This window comes from Zonotrichia albicollis, chromosome 2 (genome assembly GCF_047830755.1).
Source record: "Zonotrichia albicollis isolate bZonAlb1 chromosome 2, bZonAlb1.hap1, whole genome shotgun sequence".
Lineage (NCBI taxonomy): Eukaryota > Metazoa > Chordata > Aves > Passeriformes > Passerellidae > Zonotrichia > Zonotrichia albicollis.
Window position 1 is genome coordinate 62,251,294 of NC_133820.1, and position 18,875 is coordinate 62,270,168.

General features: G+C 40.8%; 1 protein-coding gene across 3 annotated transcripts in view; it reads right to left on the reverse strand.

The window, feature by feature from the left end:
- STARD13 (StAR related lipid transfer domain containing 13) overlaps positions 1-18,875 on the reverse strand; it is a 295,636-nt gene that overhangs the window by 103,489 nt on the left and 173,272 nt on the right. The window contains exon 1 of one of the 3 annotated variants that reach the window (XM_005482469.4): positions 12,522-12,943. The exons of the other annotated variants lie outside the window; for them this stretch is intronic. Within the exon in view, the coding sequence (XP_005482526.2) occupies positions 12,522-12,690 (169 nt within the window). The 5' untranslated portion in view covers positions 12,691-12,943. Of the gene's footprint in view, positions 1-12,521; positions 12,944-18,875 lie in introns of those variants that run through there. 3 annotated transcript variants of the gene reach the window in all.

Below are 18,875 nucleotides of genomic sequence, written 5' to 3' on the forward strand. Positions count from 1 at the left end.
ACTCTGTTCATTTTGGGGTTCCCCAGCACAAGGATATCATGGGCATGTCACACCAAGCCCTGCAGAAGGCTGAAGCAACTTGACATAGAAAGAAAGACCAGCAGAGCTGGGTTTGTTAACCTTAAGGAGAAAAGGCTAAGAGAGCTAATTAATGGCTTCATCTACTTAACAGGAAAGTGAAGCCAGGGTCTTTTTAGAGGGACATAACTGTAGGATGAAAGGCAACAGAAAGAAGTTGCAGAATTTTAAATCCAATTAGACATAAAAGAAAAAAAATTCCCCATTTGGTGGTGAAATAACATCACAAGTTGCCCAGAGCATGTGTGGAGGTTGTGTACCAGTCCTTGGAGAACTCAGAACTTAACCTGACAAGGTCCCAAGCAATCTGGCCCAGCTGTCTCTGCTCTGAGTAGGAGCTGGACTGGATGATCTCCCAATGCCTCTTCCAACCAAAATTATTCTGTGATTCTGTAAAGTTCACAGTCTTGTTGCCTGGGCAGTTCTTGAACATTGAAGTTTTGGAGGGTTTCAGGACATTTCAGTGAAGCAGACACATCAAACGTGAAGTTGCAGTTTCTAAACGTGAGACTTCAAAGAGGATTATTCCTTGCACTTAGTGGTGCTACTGTGATGCTCCTGCATGTGTTATTTTTATGCAAACTAGAGATATTTTGATTCAGCACAGTTCCCCTTTCTCTGCTGGGGATCTGAACTCTGGATCTCCAAGAGACAGCAAAGGAATATTGTGCCTTATCCAACTGGTGTGTGAAGCTGTTGTGTATCCACACGGACACAGCCTGAGTGAATGTCACCTGAGTCCTACTTAAAACTAGAAACTGAACTGTATTTCAGTAGACTGTAGTTTGATTAAAAACAGACTGGGTGAAAACTCAAGACCAAAAGTCAATAGTAATTTCAGTGAAATAGAACTATGTGGACTCCCATGCATATTTTTAATCCATATTAAAGAACTTCTTAAAATGTCAAGAGTCCAGTATCCTGAATGTAATATTTCCCTCCAGGTTAAGCCTCAGAATGGAAACCATCAAATCTCTGTCAATCTCTCATGTGAACAAGAAATGGCACAAAATTGCCGTGGTGCCAACAACACATTTTACAGATTGCCTGATATTTTTTCAAAGCAAAATTAAAATAGATCACAGAGAATATAAGGTAATGAAAAATTGAGCTAACCACAAATTTTCCATTTTAGAGAAGATGCAGGCTCAAGATACATTAAAAAAAAAAAATCTACCATACCTATATGTTGTTCTAAACATTTCTGAAGCATAAATGTCTCAAGTATTTATTGGTGTCTCAGACTGAAGAGTACACTAGTGCCATTAAAAAAACAAATTCTGCTAAATCATGCAATAAAAAAAATTGCAGCATCTAATTTGACAACTGCCACTGCTATAAAGATTTCCACTTCTGCTAATAAAAGGCTGACATGTAAAGATTTTTCCTTAAATCAGCAAATTAATTTGCAACTTTTTCACTGCCATAAAGTTGCAGTAATTGTTACTCAAAGGCAGGAAGTCAAATTTTACACTTGCACAAATGCTAAAACCATGACAACAGGGAATCTGATTATTTTTAGTGATTGTTAAAAATTCACCACAGTTCAATATTTTAAACTCTTGGTACAAGCTATTTGCACCTCTTAAATATTAATCCTGGTTTTAAATAATTTTCTTATAGCTTAAACAAAGAAGCAGACCTAAATTCAGTATGAATTACATCAGTAGTTAAATATCTAACAAGAAATTACCATCACTACAAATCTATTTTACATTTTACTATGATTATTTAGGACAGCTGAGCCTCATATATGCTGAAAGAGTATGTCAGCATACAACAGCTGCTGATAAAAACCAGCATGTGTTGGTGGAAGCTTTTTGTTTTCTGAAGATAATTAAAACTTGCTATGGTTTTCCAGCTGCTACAGAGTCAATAAGGAATACTTTAAAAAAATGAGTGGCACTTTTTTGATTCACTTTAAATGGATTGTGGCTATGTCTATTGAATATTAACTTTAGACAATTATTCTACAGTTTTGGGTTTTCATGAGTTCTCTAAAAAGCAAGCTATAGTTTCAACCAGAAAATTTTCAACTGTCAGCTTCAGGTGCTCAGGAGGAAGAAAGCATTCTGGTCACAGAAATGTTTTGCTGAACAAGAAAAGCTACTCACTCAACTACTTGTGTCCTTATCCTTAAAATTCTATGTACTATATATATTCAGATTGCATTTTAAAAGCTCTCTCTATTGGTCTTGGCAGTTTTTTGAAAACTTTCTGTCTTTAGAAACATTCACAGGCACCATGGAGCTGTAAAAAGCCTTGCCAGTGTGGGAGTCAGTGGCTCTGCAGAGCTACCATGAAAATGCTGAAAGCTTTATACCGATTCTCACTGAAGACTCAAGATGGGGGATTTTCCAAGATGTCAGACCACAGAAAATAACATGATATTATTTTCACATAATATCATACCTGGTGGCATGTGAAAACTGTCTTCCTGCTTGTACAACAACTTTTAGGTCCCATGCCCAACGAGAATCCAACGGCAATAGAGCAACTTAACGAAAGTCTTCCACAGAAATGGTCTAAAACACAACTTTCTAGAACAAGGCAACTTCAAAGGTCTGAGACACTTCTGAGTAACATATAATTACTCAGCTGAGTAAACTTAGCTGAGTAACCTAAATGACCTGTCCTTGCAGTTCTCATTGCTAGTAGCTTTCCATGAGCATCTGGAGACTGGTGGAAGCTGGTTTGCACTCTCTGACTAAAAAGATAAACCAAATAATGGAAAAAGGAACTAAATTTCCCTCAGTGATAGCCAAGTTCTCTCATACATCTTGACAAGCTGTGGATGACAGAGGTCAAATTACAGCCCAGAAATATGTATGGATCATCTGATTTGTCAGCCTTGAAATAGACTTTCAGTACCCAACATTAGAGAAAATAAGTATTACTGAAACAAAGTGTAATTTAATTTTTTCTTTAGCAATTGCAATTGTTTCATTTTAAACTTCAGAGGCCAGAACTAATGAATCGATCTTCAGATAAGAGGCCACTCGAAATAATAAGACTTTCAGCAAATAACACTGCCATTATGCACCAGGGAGCTGAAACGCTTATTATGCAGTTCAGTGAAAATTCAAAAGACACAAAGAATTTGATATGACTGGCAGCAGCACCATCTAAAAATAGCTCTGCATAAAAGGGAATTAAAATGTGACCGGAAATCTCTTCCTTCCTTCAGAAGCTGCTGGTAAACAGAACTTTCTTAGTCTGAACTGACAATTACCCCATGTGCAAGTGCAAGGGCACCCCTTTGCCTCTTGCTGGCACCCATGGCCCTTCAAGGAGGATGTCAGGGCTGCTGGGGAGGGATGGCCTCAGGCTGAACTGCAGCCACTCATCTCCCCAGGTAGCACCACTGATGCCATGTCTGATCAGCCATCACCACGATGAAGACAGCTCCAGCTATCAGCATGAAGCACTGGATGAAGATAGAGTAATCCTGGTCATGAATCAGTGCCTGTGTTATTTGATCCAGGCTACAGCACTCAGGCAGTAGTTTGAAACGCAGCTTTTGCTGCCATGGCTCAGGTTTTGGCAAGGGTGTTTAGTTTTAATGCAGAATCAGCAGTTCGAATGATAAAGTTTTGGAAAAAGTATTCTGATATCTCAGTCTCTTGATTTGGAAGAAACTTTTAAGACAGATATTGCTGAATTGAAGAGACAAGAAACTCCTCTTAACTCTGGATAAGACCTAGGCAGCCTGCCACACTTTTAACGAAGTGAAGCTGACAGGATGGCAGTTTTAAAATGTCCTCAGAAATCCATATAAATATAGCTGTAAAAATGAAAAGAAAAAAATGCAAAGCCAAGGACTTACTGCCAAGCACTAACTTTTGGATTTTACATTATCCCCTTCAGATAAATGTTTGCAGGAAGAGAAAGCCATTACCTCTGAAGTTACAAAATGATTAGATATTCAGCTGCTGCCATCAGATGCAATTAAAGACACAAAACTTAGATTCATCCTGCAGAACATTAAAGTTTGCCAAATATATCATGAAAAAGCCACATTGTGTGGCTCTGAGAGTCTTGTCTTGTCCAGACTCCCACTCCCATATCAGTTGGGGACTAGGGAAAATGAAACATTCTGTGCTTCCTGAAGCTGAAATGATGGAAAAGGACTGTGCCTTTCACACATGTGAAAGATGGCACCTTGTGCCATTTGAGTGTTGACAGAGATACTACTTCCTCCTCAAATCTAGTCATCTCACGTCTTTGGTCCCTTTTCAAATCCTGGGTCTTTTGCAAGGACACTTGATTTGGATCAGCAATATGATCTCATACGATCTAATTATTTTGAATTATTTTTGCAAGTTCTGACCTTACACAGATTTGGGACACTAATTTCAAAAGGAGAAGGATGAGGTTGTGGTTAGCTAATATGAACTGTTTCACAGTATGATAGAATGAAAATTACTTAAGTACTTGGCTTCTAAACAGAATTTATTTCTGCATTTTTGCAGGAATGAAAAGGCACTCCATGACAGGATACATTTACTTTTGAGTATATTCATCAGAAACTTCAAGCATTAAAAAATTGTATTACCCCATTTGGGGGATAACACTACAGAAACTTTAATATTGGATCTTTAGACCTTGTGAGCAAGGTTTTCCCTCATTTTGCACCTTCTGTGGCAGCAGTAAGAGGGGTTACAATTACACTGCTAAATGAAACACAGACTGATTCTTGTTTTTTGGTCAAGTGGCATCACTCACTTCATGTCCTCTCTATATCTAGTAGTATAACTAGTCCTCTCTGAGGCTTAGTCTCAGCTGAGCCAGCTGGAGAAGCCCAAAACAGAGCCAGAGAATCTGCTCAGCAGCCCAGGGGGTACTTCAAGCTCACCTCTCATCTCTTTTATTTAGCAGCACAGATATGCCCACTCAGACTCAGAGGGACATTTTACTGCTGTACCAACACAGGGAGGCAATGTGTTAACACCTAATATCTGCAAGCAGGAGTTTCTGGATAATAATATGGGTAAATGGACATTGAAGTAATTGGCCCAAAGGATACATGCAATAAGGAAGGGGGAAGTGTTGTCAGAGATCTAGGGAAAAACCACATGGTTCAGCATGCACTGAGGGGTTTGGAGAAGCAATAGTTCTTTGCAGAGAAGTGTTATACAGGAGCAAAAACTGTACCACCACCCCCACTTCCCAACCCATTCAGCAGTAAAAGCTGTGTTGCCTTTTCTTAAAGCTGAGGGTGCCGTATTTTCCTGCAAATGATTGCAGGAAGGAAGCTGAGAAATCTCCCAGAAAATGGCAGGTCTGAAGGGTGCTGGATGCCAGTGGGTGTGTGTTTGTGACTGAAGAGGACAAAACCCAGAATTAAATTAGAGATTTAAATTTTAATTTGCTGCTTTTATCCATATTCCTAAACCATTCAGGTGGTGAAGGACTATAAACAAGCTCTGCAAAATCAATAAAATAAACAAACCATGAAAGACACTAGTGACACATTAAGGGGGAAAAAATCAGATACCCTCTAGGCCATTGGGACCAAAGGAGAGAAATCACAATAAATATACAGAGATTTTGGTTCCAAATCCTGAAAACTTTGCTCACATAAACAGACCTTCCTCCAACCACAATCCAATTAAAAGAGAGTACAACTATTGCCAAAGGCCCGTAACATCTAGCTCATTAAACAGAACCAGTTGACATTATTAGGATGTATTATTTTGCTCCTTTAGCACAGGGGAAGGTTCATCTGAGTAAGTAGCAGGGCTGAGTCCTTCTTTGGCAAAGGGCTTTGACTGGAAAGCAAAATGTCTGGTATGTTCCAGGCAGGCAGTTTCCATGCCTGGCAGATGGTATTTACTTAAGATGTACTGCACAGCCCATTATTTTAAACCAAGTTACTTTGTCAAGTTTACCTAACTTATCACAAGGATTGTTCATCTCTGTGTCTGTATTAGTCAAAATCCCATGTGTTCTGAACTGCTATGGAGGGATTGTTTTCTCCCTGTAGAATTAAACTCAGTCCTGTAACAAATGAGAGGTGAAAACCCACAAGATGTTTTCAAACTGAGTCACACACATCCTTTTCAGCCAAACCAAAATACTCCCAAGTCCTCTGAATCATAGTGTCTACTCTTCAAGAGCTTCTAAATAGTCCAGCTCAAGGTGCTCGAGGCCTCCTCTCTCCCACCATATTATGGTGTTCTTCTCTGATTAAACTGGACCTGAAAGGGGAAACTCCTCAGGTCACAAAGATGGGGGGGTTCTCGCTTACATTTATTTATCTATAAAATGAGTATAAATAAGAAATGACACAACTAGTATTATACTGGATCAAGCTCACAGGATATGTAATTCATCATTTTACCCTCAAAAGCAGCTATTAAAAGGTGTAACAAACTCAACTACAGACAATTGTTTCATAACCTAGTAACAAGGGTCCTGTTTGCTCAGTCCCTTAGGCACTAGTCCAAGCATATGTGATGCCCTATTTGAAACAGCTCATATATTTGTTTAACTGCAATTAAACATCTGAGAATATCATGTGACAGGAATAAGATAAAAAAAAAGAGTGAGGCTAAGATGCTATCATTGACTACACAGCTTGCACAGGAATAAAAATTAAAAGCACGTAACTCTCTACTGCCAAGAAATAATAGTATCTGTTTGGAACCTAAAACTGCAGATTTTTTAAAATTAACATTTACAGTGCTCATGGTGCAAACACTGCACTTTATTTTCAGAGATTTCTGTATAAATATGGATATAAGAAATTGAGTAGCAAAAATGCTACATACATATTCTCTTAATTAATCAACTATTGTGAGTAATTTCCATTTTACTTCTGTTATATAGCATTTTATATGCCACAGTGATTTATCACTCCTTGTGAATTTAAACTAATTCCCCTTCTGATTATTATTACTCTAGTGATTCATTTATTGAGCATAAATCTTGCATTTATTGGCTTAAATGTCTTTTAATATTACTGTCTATACTTGTACAATGGGGTTAATATGAAATTCAGTCTCGTCCATGATCAATGCAGAAGATATATAGCACAACTACAGCTGTTCATTTCACAATTTCAAAATAAAAAAGCCTCAAGTTAAGATTTCACCTTGGCTGAAATCCTACTTTCAGTGAAATTGAGAGTAAAAGTCTCCTAACTTATAAGAAGAGCCAAGATTTACTTTTTTGTGTCCAACCTGCATGTGTCAGCTGAAGTACCTTTGACATTTCATGACTGTGAAGCTTTAAGACTAGAAATAGCCACTATTATTGAATCCAATCTCCAGTACCACACAGGCCACTTCTAGTTACATATTTTAACTTTTTTTGCCAGATAGTGGCCCCAGTGAAGGTTTCTCTGTTTTAAATGTCCTGTTGTTTATGAAGAACAACTTTTTAAAACTTTAATTAGCTGGACTGCACTCTTCTATACCAATATTGTTTTTAATAGAAACACATCTCAGGGCACTCTGAGCTTATAAATACCTCTAAGGATGCTCACATTTTTTGTGTTAAAGTGTCCAACAAATACTTCAACCATTTCAGAGTACAAGTACATAATAAAAGTATTTTTAAAAATCCTATTATTTAATTGAGGAACTCTAGTTTCTTCAAGTTTAGGTCTAAGGACTTGAGGAAAGAATGTATAAGGAAGAAAAGATGATGAAGAAGCTTCAGGTGACATAGGGTCTCAGTTTCTAAGGGGCCTTAAAGAGTGTATGAAACAACCAACCCAAAGATCCCTTTGCTGTGAGCACACAGCTGCCCCGCACACATCTAATGGTGGAGGGGGTGGACCATGTCCCAGCTGAGGTCTGCAAAGCAGCTCTGCAGCTAAGGATGTTCCTCCTGGTGCTCTGGGCAACCCCAGCCCCAGTTCTGTCCTCTCCTGTGTGCCTGGGTTGGAGCGTAGACAGAAGCACCACAAGAGGAGGCACCGGGAGCTGAAAAGTGGCTACAAGGTGCTGCTGACCTGGCTCCCCAGCTTACAGGCTCATGAGACAGCAGACCTCCAGCACTGGTCAGAGATGACCTAAGTGGGGGTGTTTGTATCATTGCCACCAAGGCTGAATCTTGTTGGTGAATCTTTCACTTTCCTGCGTTCAGTCAGTGAGGTTCAAACATGTGCGGGTAAAGTGGCCAGCATCCAGAACATGAGAAAGGCTATGGTTCAGGTTGCCTGAACAACTCTATTTTGTCCTCTTTGTATGTCTGACCAAACTCACAGTCTTTAATCTTTTAATTGTATCCCATTTCCCATCCTGTAATCCACACCTGTGTGCATACCAGGAATTTTATGTGGGCTTTTTTAATGCAGCCTGTGACTGCAACATTTTCACCTACATGAATTCCCTGTTCTCCTTTTGAATATGAGAGCATATTATCTCTTATGGCAGAATAATTGTTGAAATTTAAGTCACTTGAATTGCATAATTTTTTCCAAGTCACTTGTATACCTCTGTAACACTTTCCACAAATTCTACTCATGCTTAGAAAAATAGAAGAATTAAACACCTCGAACTAATTACAAAGGGAAGACTATAAGACAGAAAAGTGCATTTGTTTGCACTTCTAAAACTCACTCGAACTAGACAAATCCAGGTGACCAAAGGTAATAGAAGACATACAAGACCAACACTGAAATTGCAACACATGAGAGTATAAAACATTTGCCGAGTGCTGAATGGAGAGTTTGTCTTGAAAAATTGAAAGTCTGATTTAATATCGCTCCATCGAACAATTTTCCTCAACTGTTCTTGCCTGTGGACATAAACTGAGACAAATCACAGGACATTACACACTGTGGGCAGGAATTTACTCACTGAGAATAGGAATTTGTCTTGTTTTCATTTGCTTCTTCATATTATTGTCTTACTGAATGTGCAGGCGAAGAATCTAATTTTACTGTAGGTGAAAGGGAACATTCCTTTACCAGCCTGTCCATGCTGGGGCAGATGTGGCTTCATTCACCTTGACTTACATTCTACCTGTACTGCACAGCCCAATTTAACATTTTCAGGGTATAGCCTTAATTCTTCATTACTTTTTACCTACAGCTACTTTTTATATTTTCTGTTCTGCGCTGAGTTTAGCCATGCACTGTAAAAGAAATAACAACTTTGTGACTCATGTAATATAAATTCTCAAAAGCCACCACCTTATTTATTTAAAGAAAACATGAGTAATCATTAATGAATTCTCACACAGTTACTGCATAGAGAGTTTGAATAAATGCCTCAGACCAAGCATGCTACACCCCGTTCCTTTAGGCTGAGGCATGTGTCCCCTTCAGTGTGGAAATGATGGCCTCATGGGGGAAAGGGAATCATCAAAAAGATCACAAATAGTATAATTCCTCTAATGACTCATTTAGTTTATTTTTAACTAACACCAAAGGAAAATACAAAGGAAATAGTTTTCAGCAAATGTGTTTTTCAGGGAGGGAAAAAAGCTGTATTGTGGTATGATAGTGTAAATTAGCATAGTTTAGAACAGTATATGCAGCTAATGGCTGAAAAACTAGCACTATGTGCAACACTTGGTATCACACTGCATCACTGACCAGGAATGGAAGCTTTGTCTGCTTTATACATTATAAATTGGATATGTTGTAATTTTGTAAAACATTCCTTTAACTAAGGAAAAAATTTCCCTGATATAACAATCCTACTTCAGATGCCTCCAGTCTGAAAACGAGCAAGTGAAAAATAACTGGGTAAGAGCAGAGAGCAGGTATTCAAACAAGCCCCAGGGCAGCTTAGCACTTAAACATGTGGCAGATCTGTTTTCAGCAAAGTAATTTACAAGGCAGGATTCACCATTCCAACAATCTTAAAATGCAGGCTGAATCTTTTGTAAATGTATGCTACAATCCAAATTATTAGATTGGAGAAGTGCTAACACAGGAATTGGGGTAGCTATGCTCAAATATTTTGTCTTAATAGCCTTAAAATGTATAACTCAAAGATACACAAATTCAAGCAACTAAATAATGATTTACATGCTTTACTCAACTGAATGACTGAAAGCAAGTTTTGGTTCCCATCTTGCATCTCCTAATCTACTTTTCAATATATTATTGGTAAGTTTCTTTGTGGCACTCTGCTAGTTATGAATCCCATTTGTTAAAGGGGTAAAACTCATTCACCTCTGAAAGCACAGCCTGATAACTCCACCCATTTTAGAGTACTCTTCCAGTACCCTCTGGGAAAAGGATGGGGACTGATCCAGTACCCTCACACTGCTTACAGTTCTCAACAAAGCAAGCAGAGAGGGTGACAGGCTAATCCAGCAAAACTTGGTGGAAGTCTTGTGCGGGATTGATGGATCTAGGTTTTTCATCCAGACCATAAACTGGAGGTTTCAAACTGAGTCATATTAGTTATATCTATATCTATATCTATATCTATATCTATATCTATATCTATATCTATATCTATATCTATATCTATATCAGTTTAGATTTTTTGGTATTGCTAATACAACTATTTGTATGAAAATTATTAGTCATTACTTAGGGCACTGTAGAACAAAATGTGTGCCTTGGTTTTGCACTAGATGTGTGTCTGCCTACATATGGCCTTACAGACAGACATCAGCATCTATCTGCACACATAATTTCCTTACTGTTAATGAAATGACACGTCACCAACAGTGGATCTTGTCCCAAGCTTACATCAATAAAAGAAATAATGTATTTATTCTTAGTGACCCAAAATAGATAAATATTTCATATAGTGAACAGTAGCATACATCACATGATCAAGGTACTATACAAATATCATTTCCACAGCTCTGTGCAGAACAGGGTGGAAAGCTGTGAAAGAGCAGAGGTCATGCACCACAGACTGACCATCCATGCAACAAGCTGCAGGAAGAAAAGTTTCAACTTTGAAACTTCCCACCATGCAGCTTCTCCAAAGTCTCAGCAGCACTGGCTGGCTTTGGCAGCCCTGGCAGTCCCAGACAGATTACAGGTCACAAGAGGGAATGCTAAAGAGCACCATGACAGGTAGAAGAGGTGTGTTAATCCACCACATCCTCAGTTAATGCTGTTTGAACGCTAAGTTGGTACTAGCACTGCACCCAAAATATTTTCAAATAAACTTGTAGAGAAATAAATTACCCTTTCTTTCCATTCAATCCAGGCTATACACTGGGTACACAGAATGACATAATATCCTTCCTGAAATCAGAGCTGCAGTGAGGACCAGAATCCTTCAAACACGACCAGTTCCTGAGACTGCCCTGCAAACAACTACATTTTCCTAATTGCCACAGAAACTATCTTTTTCATCTTTTTAAACCTAGCCAAAGAATTATACATTGTTTTCTTTATAAATGCAATAAAATTCCATCACTATATTCTGTACTTCTGCCAGAGTTTGACAGCCATAGATCTAAAGAATCTTACTGGAAAGCAGTGCACAAAAATAGCCATTCCATTTAACTGGTGCTGGTCAAAACCTCACACCAATTGCTGTGATATTTGCCAGATATGACAGTGAATGATGTCATCTCCATACCTGCCCCTAGCAGAATCAAACACCTTTTTGCAAGCCGTCCAGAAAGTGGCTTTTATCATCAGAAATTAATTTTTTTAATGTGACATTTTTCTGCATGTAGGACCACATCCACTTTGGAAACCAGTGCTCTTGAAAACAGGATTCCATACAAAACCATGATCAATACAAAACTGTGTATTGATTTGCTTTTTAATCCAGAAAAATTGGTACAGTTGGTTAGGGTTTTTATCTTTGCATTAGCCATTGTGAAGATGATTTTAAATTGTGTGCACAGGCCAAAGGATTTGTTCTGGGGCCAATCTGCATTTAGCTTCAGTGCCATAGACAGACATTCAGAAAAAACCAAATCGCTACATTTGTAATGACTGCTTAGATAACTGCTTAAGCAGCTGTGGAAAGCCTAGTCAGCAATTATTTTTAAGGATATGTGACAGATTTTCTAATGCCCTGACAGTTACACACACTTGCTCCCAAAGGATGTTATCCCAGTTGACTTCTTCCAGTCACACTGGACTTCTGTTTCTTTTTTAATTGGGCGACCACCTATTCCTCTTTTGTGGGTTACCATGGGCAGGTCTGACCTGTAGCAACCACAGCAGATGGGCTGGTGCCAGTAACTGCTCAGACAGTCACACAAGACGAAGTTCAGCACCTAAGATACCACGGTAGTTTATGATTAAAAGGTAACTTAGTTAAATGGCTAATCATGCACTAGCATGTGTCTCCTGGTGGTCGGTGCATGTGTGTATGTGTGCAAACAGAGAGGTATGAATGACTATTTCAAACCCTGTCTCTAGCCACATTAATTTGGAATAGAGACAGGAAACGAGCCCGAAACATGAGGCAATAAAACCTGTTCTCTTACGAAAGAGCAGAGCTGCAGCCCCTGCGCCAGCGCCGGGCTGCGGAGCGCTGCTGCCAGCAACTCACCTTGCTGAATCTTCGTCACCAGCTGGTGACGGGCAAGAATCCTGCTGGTCCTGTACGGAGGGCGCCGGGCGGCCGGATCGCAGCGCCACAAGAGCTCCTGGCCCTCGGGGGACACCGCGTTCAGGTACAGGCAGGCGGTGCCCGCGGCCCGGGGCACCTGCTTCAGCATCGCCGCTGCCCCGATCAGAGCCGGCCAAGGAGAGCAGGGACGCTCCAAGCCCCAGGGAGCTGCGAGGAGCGAGCGCTTTAAACGCCAAAGGAGTGCCAAGACCTACTACAGCTCGGGATTCCGGCTCTCCCACATGATCCGCGCGGGCCAATCGCTCCAGCACAGCAGCCTGGGAAGTGAGCCTGCGGAGCGGGACAGACAGCCTGCCCCAGCCCGGCACACAGCCCCAGCCCCAGCCCCGCACAGCCTGCCCCAGCTCCAGCCTGTCCCGGGCAGCACGCACAGCCTGCCCCAGCCCGTCCCGATCCAGCACAGCCTGCCCCAGCCGCAGCTCCAGCCAGTCCCGATCCAATCCCGCACAGCCTGCCCGAGCCCCGCACAGCCTTTCCCAGCCCCAACCCCAGCCCCAGCCCGTCCCGGCAGCTCCCCGGCTGGCCGGAGTTTACCCAAGCACGGAGCGGCTGCACCGGGCCGCTTCAGAAAGCAAAGAAGAAATAGTTGAAGACGTTCGAAAATGCGTGTTTTAGAGTATTCAGAGCTGCCGAAAACCTTTTTCTCCTCTACTCTACGCTGCCCAGCTGTTGACTCATCTCTGGAGATGATGCCCTCACTTTTCTAAAAAATCATACCCCTGTTTGCCAAGAAAAAAGTCCGTTTACGGAAGGGCTGTCTGAATCTCCAAAACCGCACGGTACAAGGAGCACTGGAACAAGCGAAGCCCTTGGGATGAAAAAAATTCAACAACACCTAGCAGCAGCCACTCAGCATAAACAAAACCCAAGAGTCCCTAACATTAATGCTACCAAGAACTGGTCACAGCCTGGAAGAGGGAAAGGGGATGGAGATGTTCTCTGTTATTCATCTTTTTTGTTGTTGTTTTTTTGTTTTTAGCAGACAGAGGGGCATGTGTTTCCATTCTATCCTCACATATCAACCACTGAGTTAGCAGAAGATGCTATTTCTTTAATTAATCATATGGAAACAGAACATTGCCACTTTTATCAGCAGGAGGGCAGCAAATCTGAGTGAAAATATACTGAAAATGCCCTCCTAGCAAAATAATTTTTCATTATATTCTAAAATACAAATATTTTGTATTAATACACCCCTAGTGTGTGCTGATTTCTAATAATTATGGGAAATGAGGGATTTCTAAGAATTCCAGGTCAGGAATGATGCTGCCACCTCCATGCCCCTTCCCAAGAGACCAGTGTCAAGCTGGGTGCGGCAGCTGACAGCACTGCTGGAGTGGCTGCAAGCCCCAGGCAGCAAGGGCTCAGCCCCATACCAACTCAGGGGGGATTTGAGCTCCCAGAACTCTACCTGGACATTCATCTGCAGTGACATTATTGTCTGTGTCCTGTTCCCCAGCCTTAAGGCCAACAATATCTCACGACATGCCACGGTACAATGGAGCTCTCCTCGCACTCCCTGCCTCACAGATGCTCACCAGGACAGGGCCATCAGGTGGCACTGCCTGGGACCTGCCTCCTCACAGAGGACAGGGCAGGTATAGTCACTAAACGTGAGAGGGGGAAGGACAGCTCTTGTTCACAACTATTCATTAAAATTTTGCTCCATGAAAACCCCCTTAGGACATGGTTTCACTGCGATGCAATCTGTTCTCATTATACCTTATGAATTTTATTCCTCATCAATATGAGACTTGTGCAGTGCCATAAAATGGAGAAATATAATTCTAGGTATTAGAAACTTAAAATGAATGCTGTAGACTGGAAGCCTTCATTACCTGTTATTACCATTAACAGCACCTGCAGGGTCTGTACGTGCTGCTTTTTGCTCCAAGTATGCCTGCATGGCCTTCTCTGAGGCTCTAAGCAGAAACTTCAAACTCAAGAGCAAAGACACAGCATCACAATCATTTACACTCCCAAAGAGGGCTGGGCACTGGCAGCCAGGCATAAGACTGACCAGTCTCCTTTCTGCCTTGCTGTGCAAAGAGGAGAGGCAGGATTGCTTCACAGGTGTGAGCAGAGAGAGCCTCAACAGCAGGGAAGAGATGGCTCCCATTCCTACCCCAGCTTACCAAGCCAGTGTCAGTCACTCTGCTGCCATCTTTTCAGAATAAATATCCCAGAGACTCTCAAATGTCAATGACAGGCACAGTGTTTATCCAAAGAGACATTACCTCCATGCAGGGAAATTCGTATTTGATTAATCTACAGTTCTTTGATCTAATTCTATTTTTAAAATGCCATTGCTAATGTAAAGCAAGTATTAACATTTAATACTACTCTGCTTAAATATTCAGAAGGATTTCTTTTTCCGTTGGAAAATGCATTGACTTTTTCAGCTAATGGGATTCTGCGTTCTTCCTTGCAATACTTCCAAACTCTAGGAAGCAGTTTGAGAGAAATGTAATGCTTCAAAAGCCAGTCCGAAGAAACAAAGACCACAGCAAGAGCCTAAGTAAGGTGTATATACTAGTGAACACGTTCCTAAGGGATCAGCAAACCCAGTTATATACTTGTAACAGACAGAAGAGTACCAGCCTCAGTGCCCCCTGGCTGCCCATCCCTTCCCATGTCCTCACCAAGGAGAAAGGCAGCAGGGCAGAGCTGCCCTGCCAGCTTCCCAGCTACTCATCTCAGAGGTCACAAAGGACAGGATAAGAAGCCTCTGTTGCTGAATGATGACTTTCCTCTCAGACACCAGGGTCCAAACACAACTTCAGAGCCAGAGGGTTGCCCCAGGCTCAGTGCTGACTAGTGCTGCCTGTGCTGAGGCTGAATTCTTTGGCTTCAGTCCAGTACTTGCATAGTAGTCAAATAAAACAAGAAACAACAAGAGTTAGCTGGTCTTGTGGTGTGTGTTTGAAAGCTCCTATGCTTGAAGTTGAGCATGGCGAAAGAAAGAAGTAGCCCTCCTTGCATACTTTTAAAATGACTGTATCCTTGTTTGGTGACTGCCTTGACACTCACTGTTTGTTTTCAAAAATGTGTCATTCAGACAAGGAAACTCCTTTGGCCATCAACCTCTCAGACAAGATGTACTAGAGAGGTCTAAGTTGTTATATAATAGCACTAATTAATATTTCAGTCTCAGTCTACAGACTGTTTCTGGAATAGTTAACAGAGCAACACTGAACTTCATGCTAATGCATCTCATAAAAGCACTTCAAAATAAAAGCTTCCCTGTGCATTTTACAAGGAAATGTAAAGGGAGGGAGTTCCCTCCCATTTTACAATACACCTGAAATTGCTGCCAGTCTTGACAGAAGCACAGCCCATGAGATGACAACCCAACCCCATGCTCCCATGTTGTGACTGATCCATGCAGGAAAGGAGATTTCTTCATAAAAACATGTCTGGAATTAGTGGGTTTTTAAAAAAACTAATCAGAAATGTCCACACTGATATCTGTAGTGTAATAACCACATGTCACATCTAAAGTGACAATCAGTACATTGATGGATACTGAAATACTACAGGATATCAGGAATCTATAACTGAAGCCTTATTCATATAGCACAGCGCTTCTGACGACTGCATGGACTTAGTATAACTGGCAGTCAGCTCAAGGAGTCATACTCCTTCCTCTCTATGCATTCACAGGCAGAACTGCAACACTTCATTTCTGTTAATTGATTTTTATGTCTCTCTGACACCTTTTCTCCCTGAAACGGCATTTGGTGTGAGAAAGGGATTAACTATTGGCAGGAGAAGCTGCCCCAGGGCTACTCATAGATACTGCAGTATCTCAAGCAGTACTGGAAATCTGCTTCCATTTCACTGTGAGTAGAGTGCTGACATCAGCTGAGAAAACAACACAATGTACTCTAGAAATGCCAAAATATATTTGATAACAAACTACTTTAATAATCTACTTATGACTAGCTTATCTGGGCAAGAAAATAGACACCACCTTGGCCTTAGAGAATTACTCCAGGAGGCAGTGCTTCAGGGGGGCAGTTGAGGATAAATTGAGATGATCATCAATTTTCCATTTGCATTACTATAAAAATATAAATAAAGATATAAATAAAGATAGAAATCAAGATACAAATAAATATAAATAGTAAGCTGATTTTATAGTCAGGAGTGCTGATTTACATCTTAGAATGCACACCTCCCAGTGAGCTGTGAAATATGTCTGTGATGTTGTACCTGGCATGGAGCTCTCCAGGCTGGGATTGAACCTGCTGTTCTCACACAGTAATCAGCCACTCGATCTTCCTGAAGTGACCCATTTCCCTTTCATTGTTAGTTGCACTTATCTCGTTATTTCACATCAAAAATTTAATGGCAACTTGACAGCCTCTCTTCATTAGAAAGCACTGGTTCTATGAGAACAAAACAGTTTCCTATCCACTAGAGGAGCACATTTGTTATTAACATTAGTGACATGTAGTTAGAAGCAGGAAACTCTTGTTTTCAAGTCACAGAAGAAAAAAACTCAGGCATGTGCTTTCAACTTTCTGATCTCTGGACTCCCTTCTATAATTCTGCAGGTAGAAGAACAGTTCAATTTGCTGGATTATTGCCTAACTTCAACACCTTATATATGCAATATATCCTGGATACTGAAGTCCTATCCACACATCCCTATCCTATCCATACATTCTGTATTTCTTACCTGTCTCTGCCTTTAGAAATGCCTGCACAGCAGCTCATGTACTAAGTACAGGCAGTTTCTCCTTTCTCAAATTCAAGAAGAGAAAAACTTCACATGAGGGGAAGCCAAAGCTGTGTTTAAGATAAAGCTGTCACTTACTTCACATTTTGAACTCTATCTCTGGGACCAGGACTTTTAAAAGCAGAAGTTCATTGCCTGCTGTTTAGGATAAATGTTTTATGTTTGAACACAGACCTTTGTTTGAGAGTTGTTTGCTGGGATTACTGCAGGCTGCAAACTCATACAGGGCATGAAGCAGCAGGGAGTTTAGAGCAGCCAGAAATGCTTCCCTCTGCCTCAGTGGCATTTTCTGACTTTCTTCCTGAGGCTGTGCTGGGGCACTGAGGCTCTGCAGCTCATCTGGGGCAAAAGGAAAATAGTTGATGTGAGATTTCTGCATGGCCAGGAAGCGAGATGGAGATGGCTAATAGCTGCACGGAATTGCAACAGAGGATTGTTTCACGGCAGAGCCCGATCCTGATGTGCTCTGGAGGAAATTCAGCTGCTGTGTCAACTGTCTGATAGTGAGTTTTAAAAATGAACAGGGCTTCTTAAGCATGAGAGAGGCTTACACACACCCTTGAAGATAAAACTTCAAACCAGGAGATGAGGCTTCTGAAGAGTACATCATATCCTTTTCTTTTCTTCCAGTGTCCCCATTCCAGCATCAGAGGACAATCCATTTGCATTTTGACTCACGTGTTCAATGAATAGTACTGCTACATAAAATACCTCCTGATTACAAGAACATCAGAAGCCTGGCCACAGCACAGAAGCAGAAGATTAGAAATTATGTGCAGGAGCACAACAGTAGTACGTTTAGGGAGCAAAAGGATGGCAGGGAGGTGACTAACCAGCCACCCAGGCAAACTTATGGAAAGGACACATGCAAAAAGCCAGGAAGATGAGGGTCAAGGCAAGAAAGTATGATTCATCTCAACAGTTCTCCTGTAGAGGTGCTCAGGATGTTAAATAAAAGGAAAATGAATAGTAACTGATTTGATAAAGGCTCCTCTAAGATCCTCTACCAAGCAATCATAAAGAACCTCAGCTATCACAGAGAAAAAGGAAAAGACCACTTGTGGTTTAATGACAGCTTAAAGACAGGAAACAAAAGGAGTAATAAATAATCTATGTCCCCAATGGGATAAGGTTCCCAGAGGATTCACACAGACATTAGTGTTGGAACTTGTTTTGTCCACTATCCATACATGGGTTTTATAATGGGACTGGATAATCAGCTGGCAAAATATAATAGTGATACCAAAGTAGTCTGTCAGTCAAAAGAGAAATTGGTTGTATGCACTACAATATTGACTGAGAAGGCATTAAAATTTCAGCTTTTGAAGGCTGATAAATGTACAGGACAAAAACCACCCTAGAGGTAACACAGAGCACAGTGATGAGATTTAATGGGGCTGTTATCTCTAAGGAAACAGGTCTTGGATAGGTTTATGAAAACCCAATACAAGTGCTCAGTAGGAACAAAAAAATAGCAAAGTGGATTTTAAAACTTTTTGGAAAAGTAATTGAGTGCAAACCAACAAACA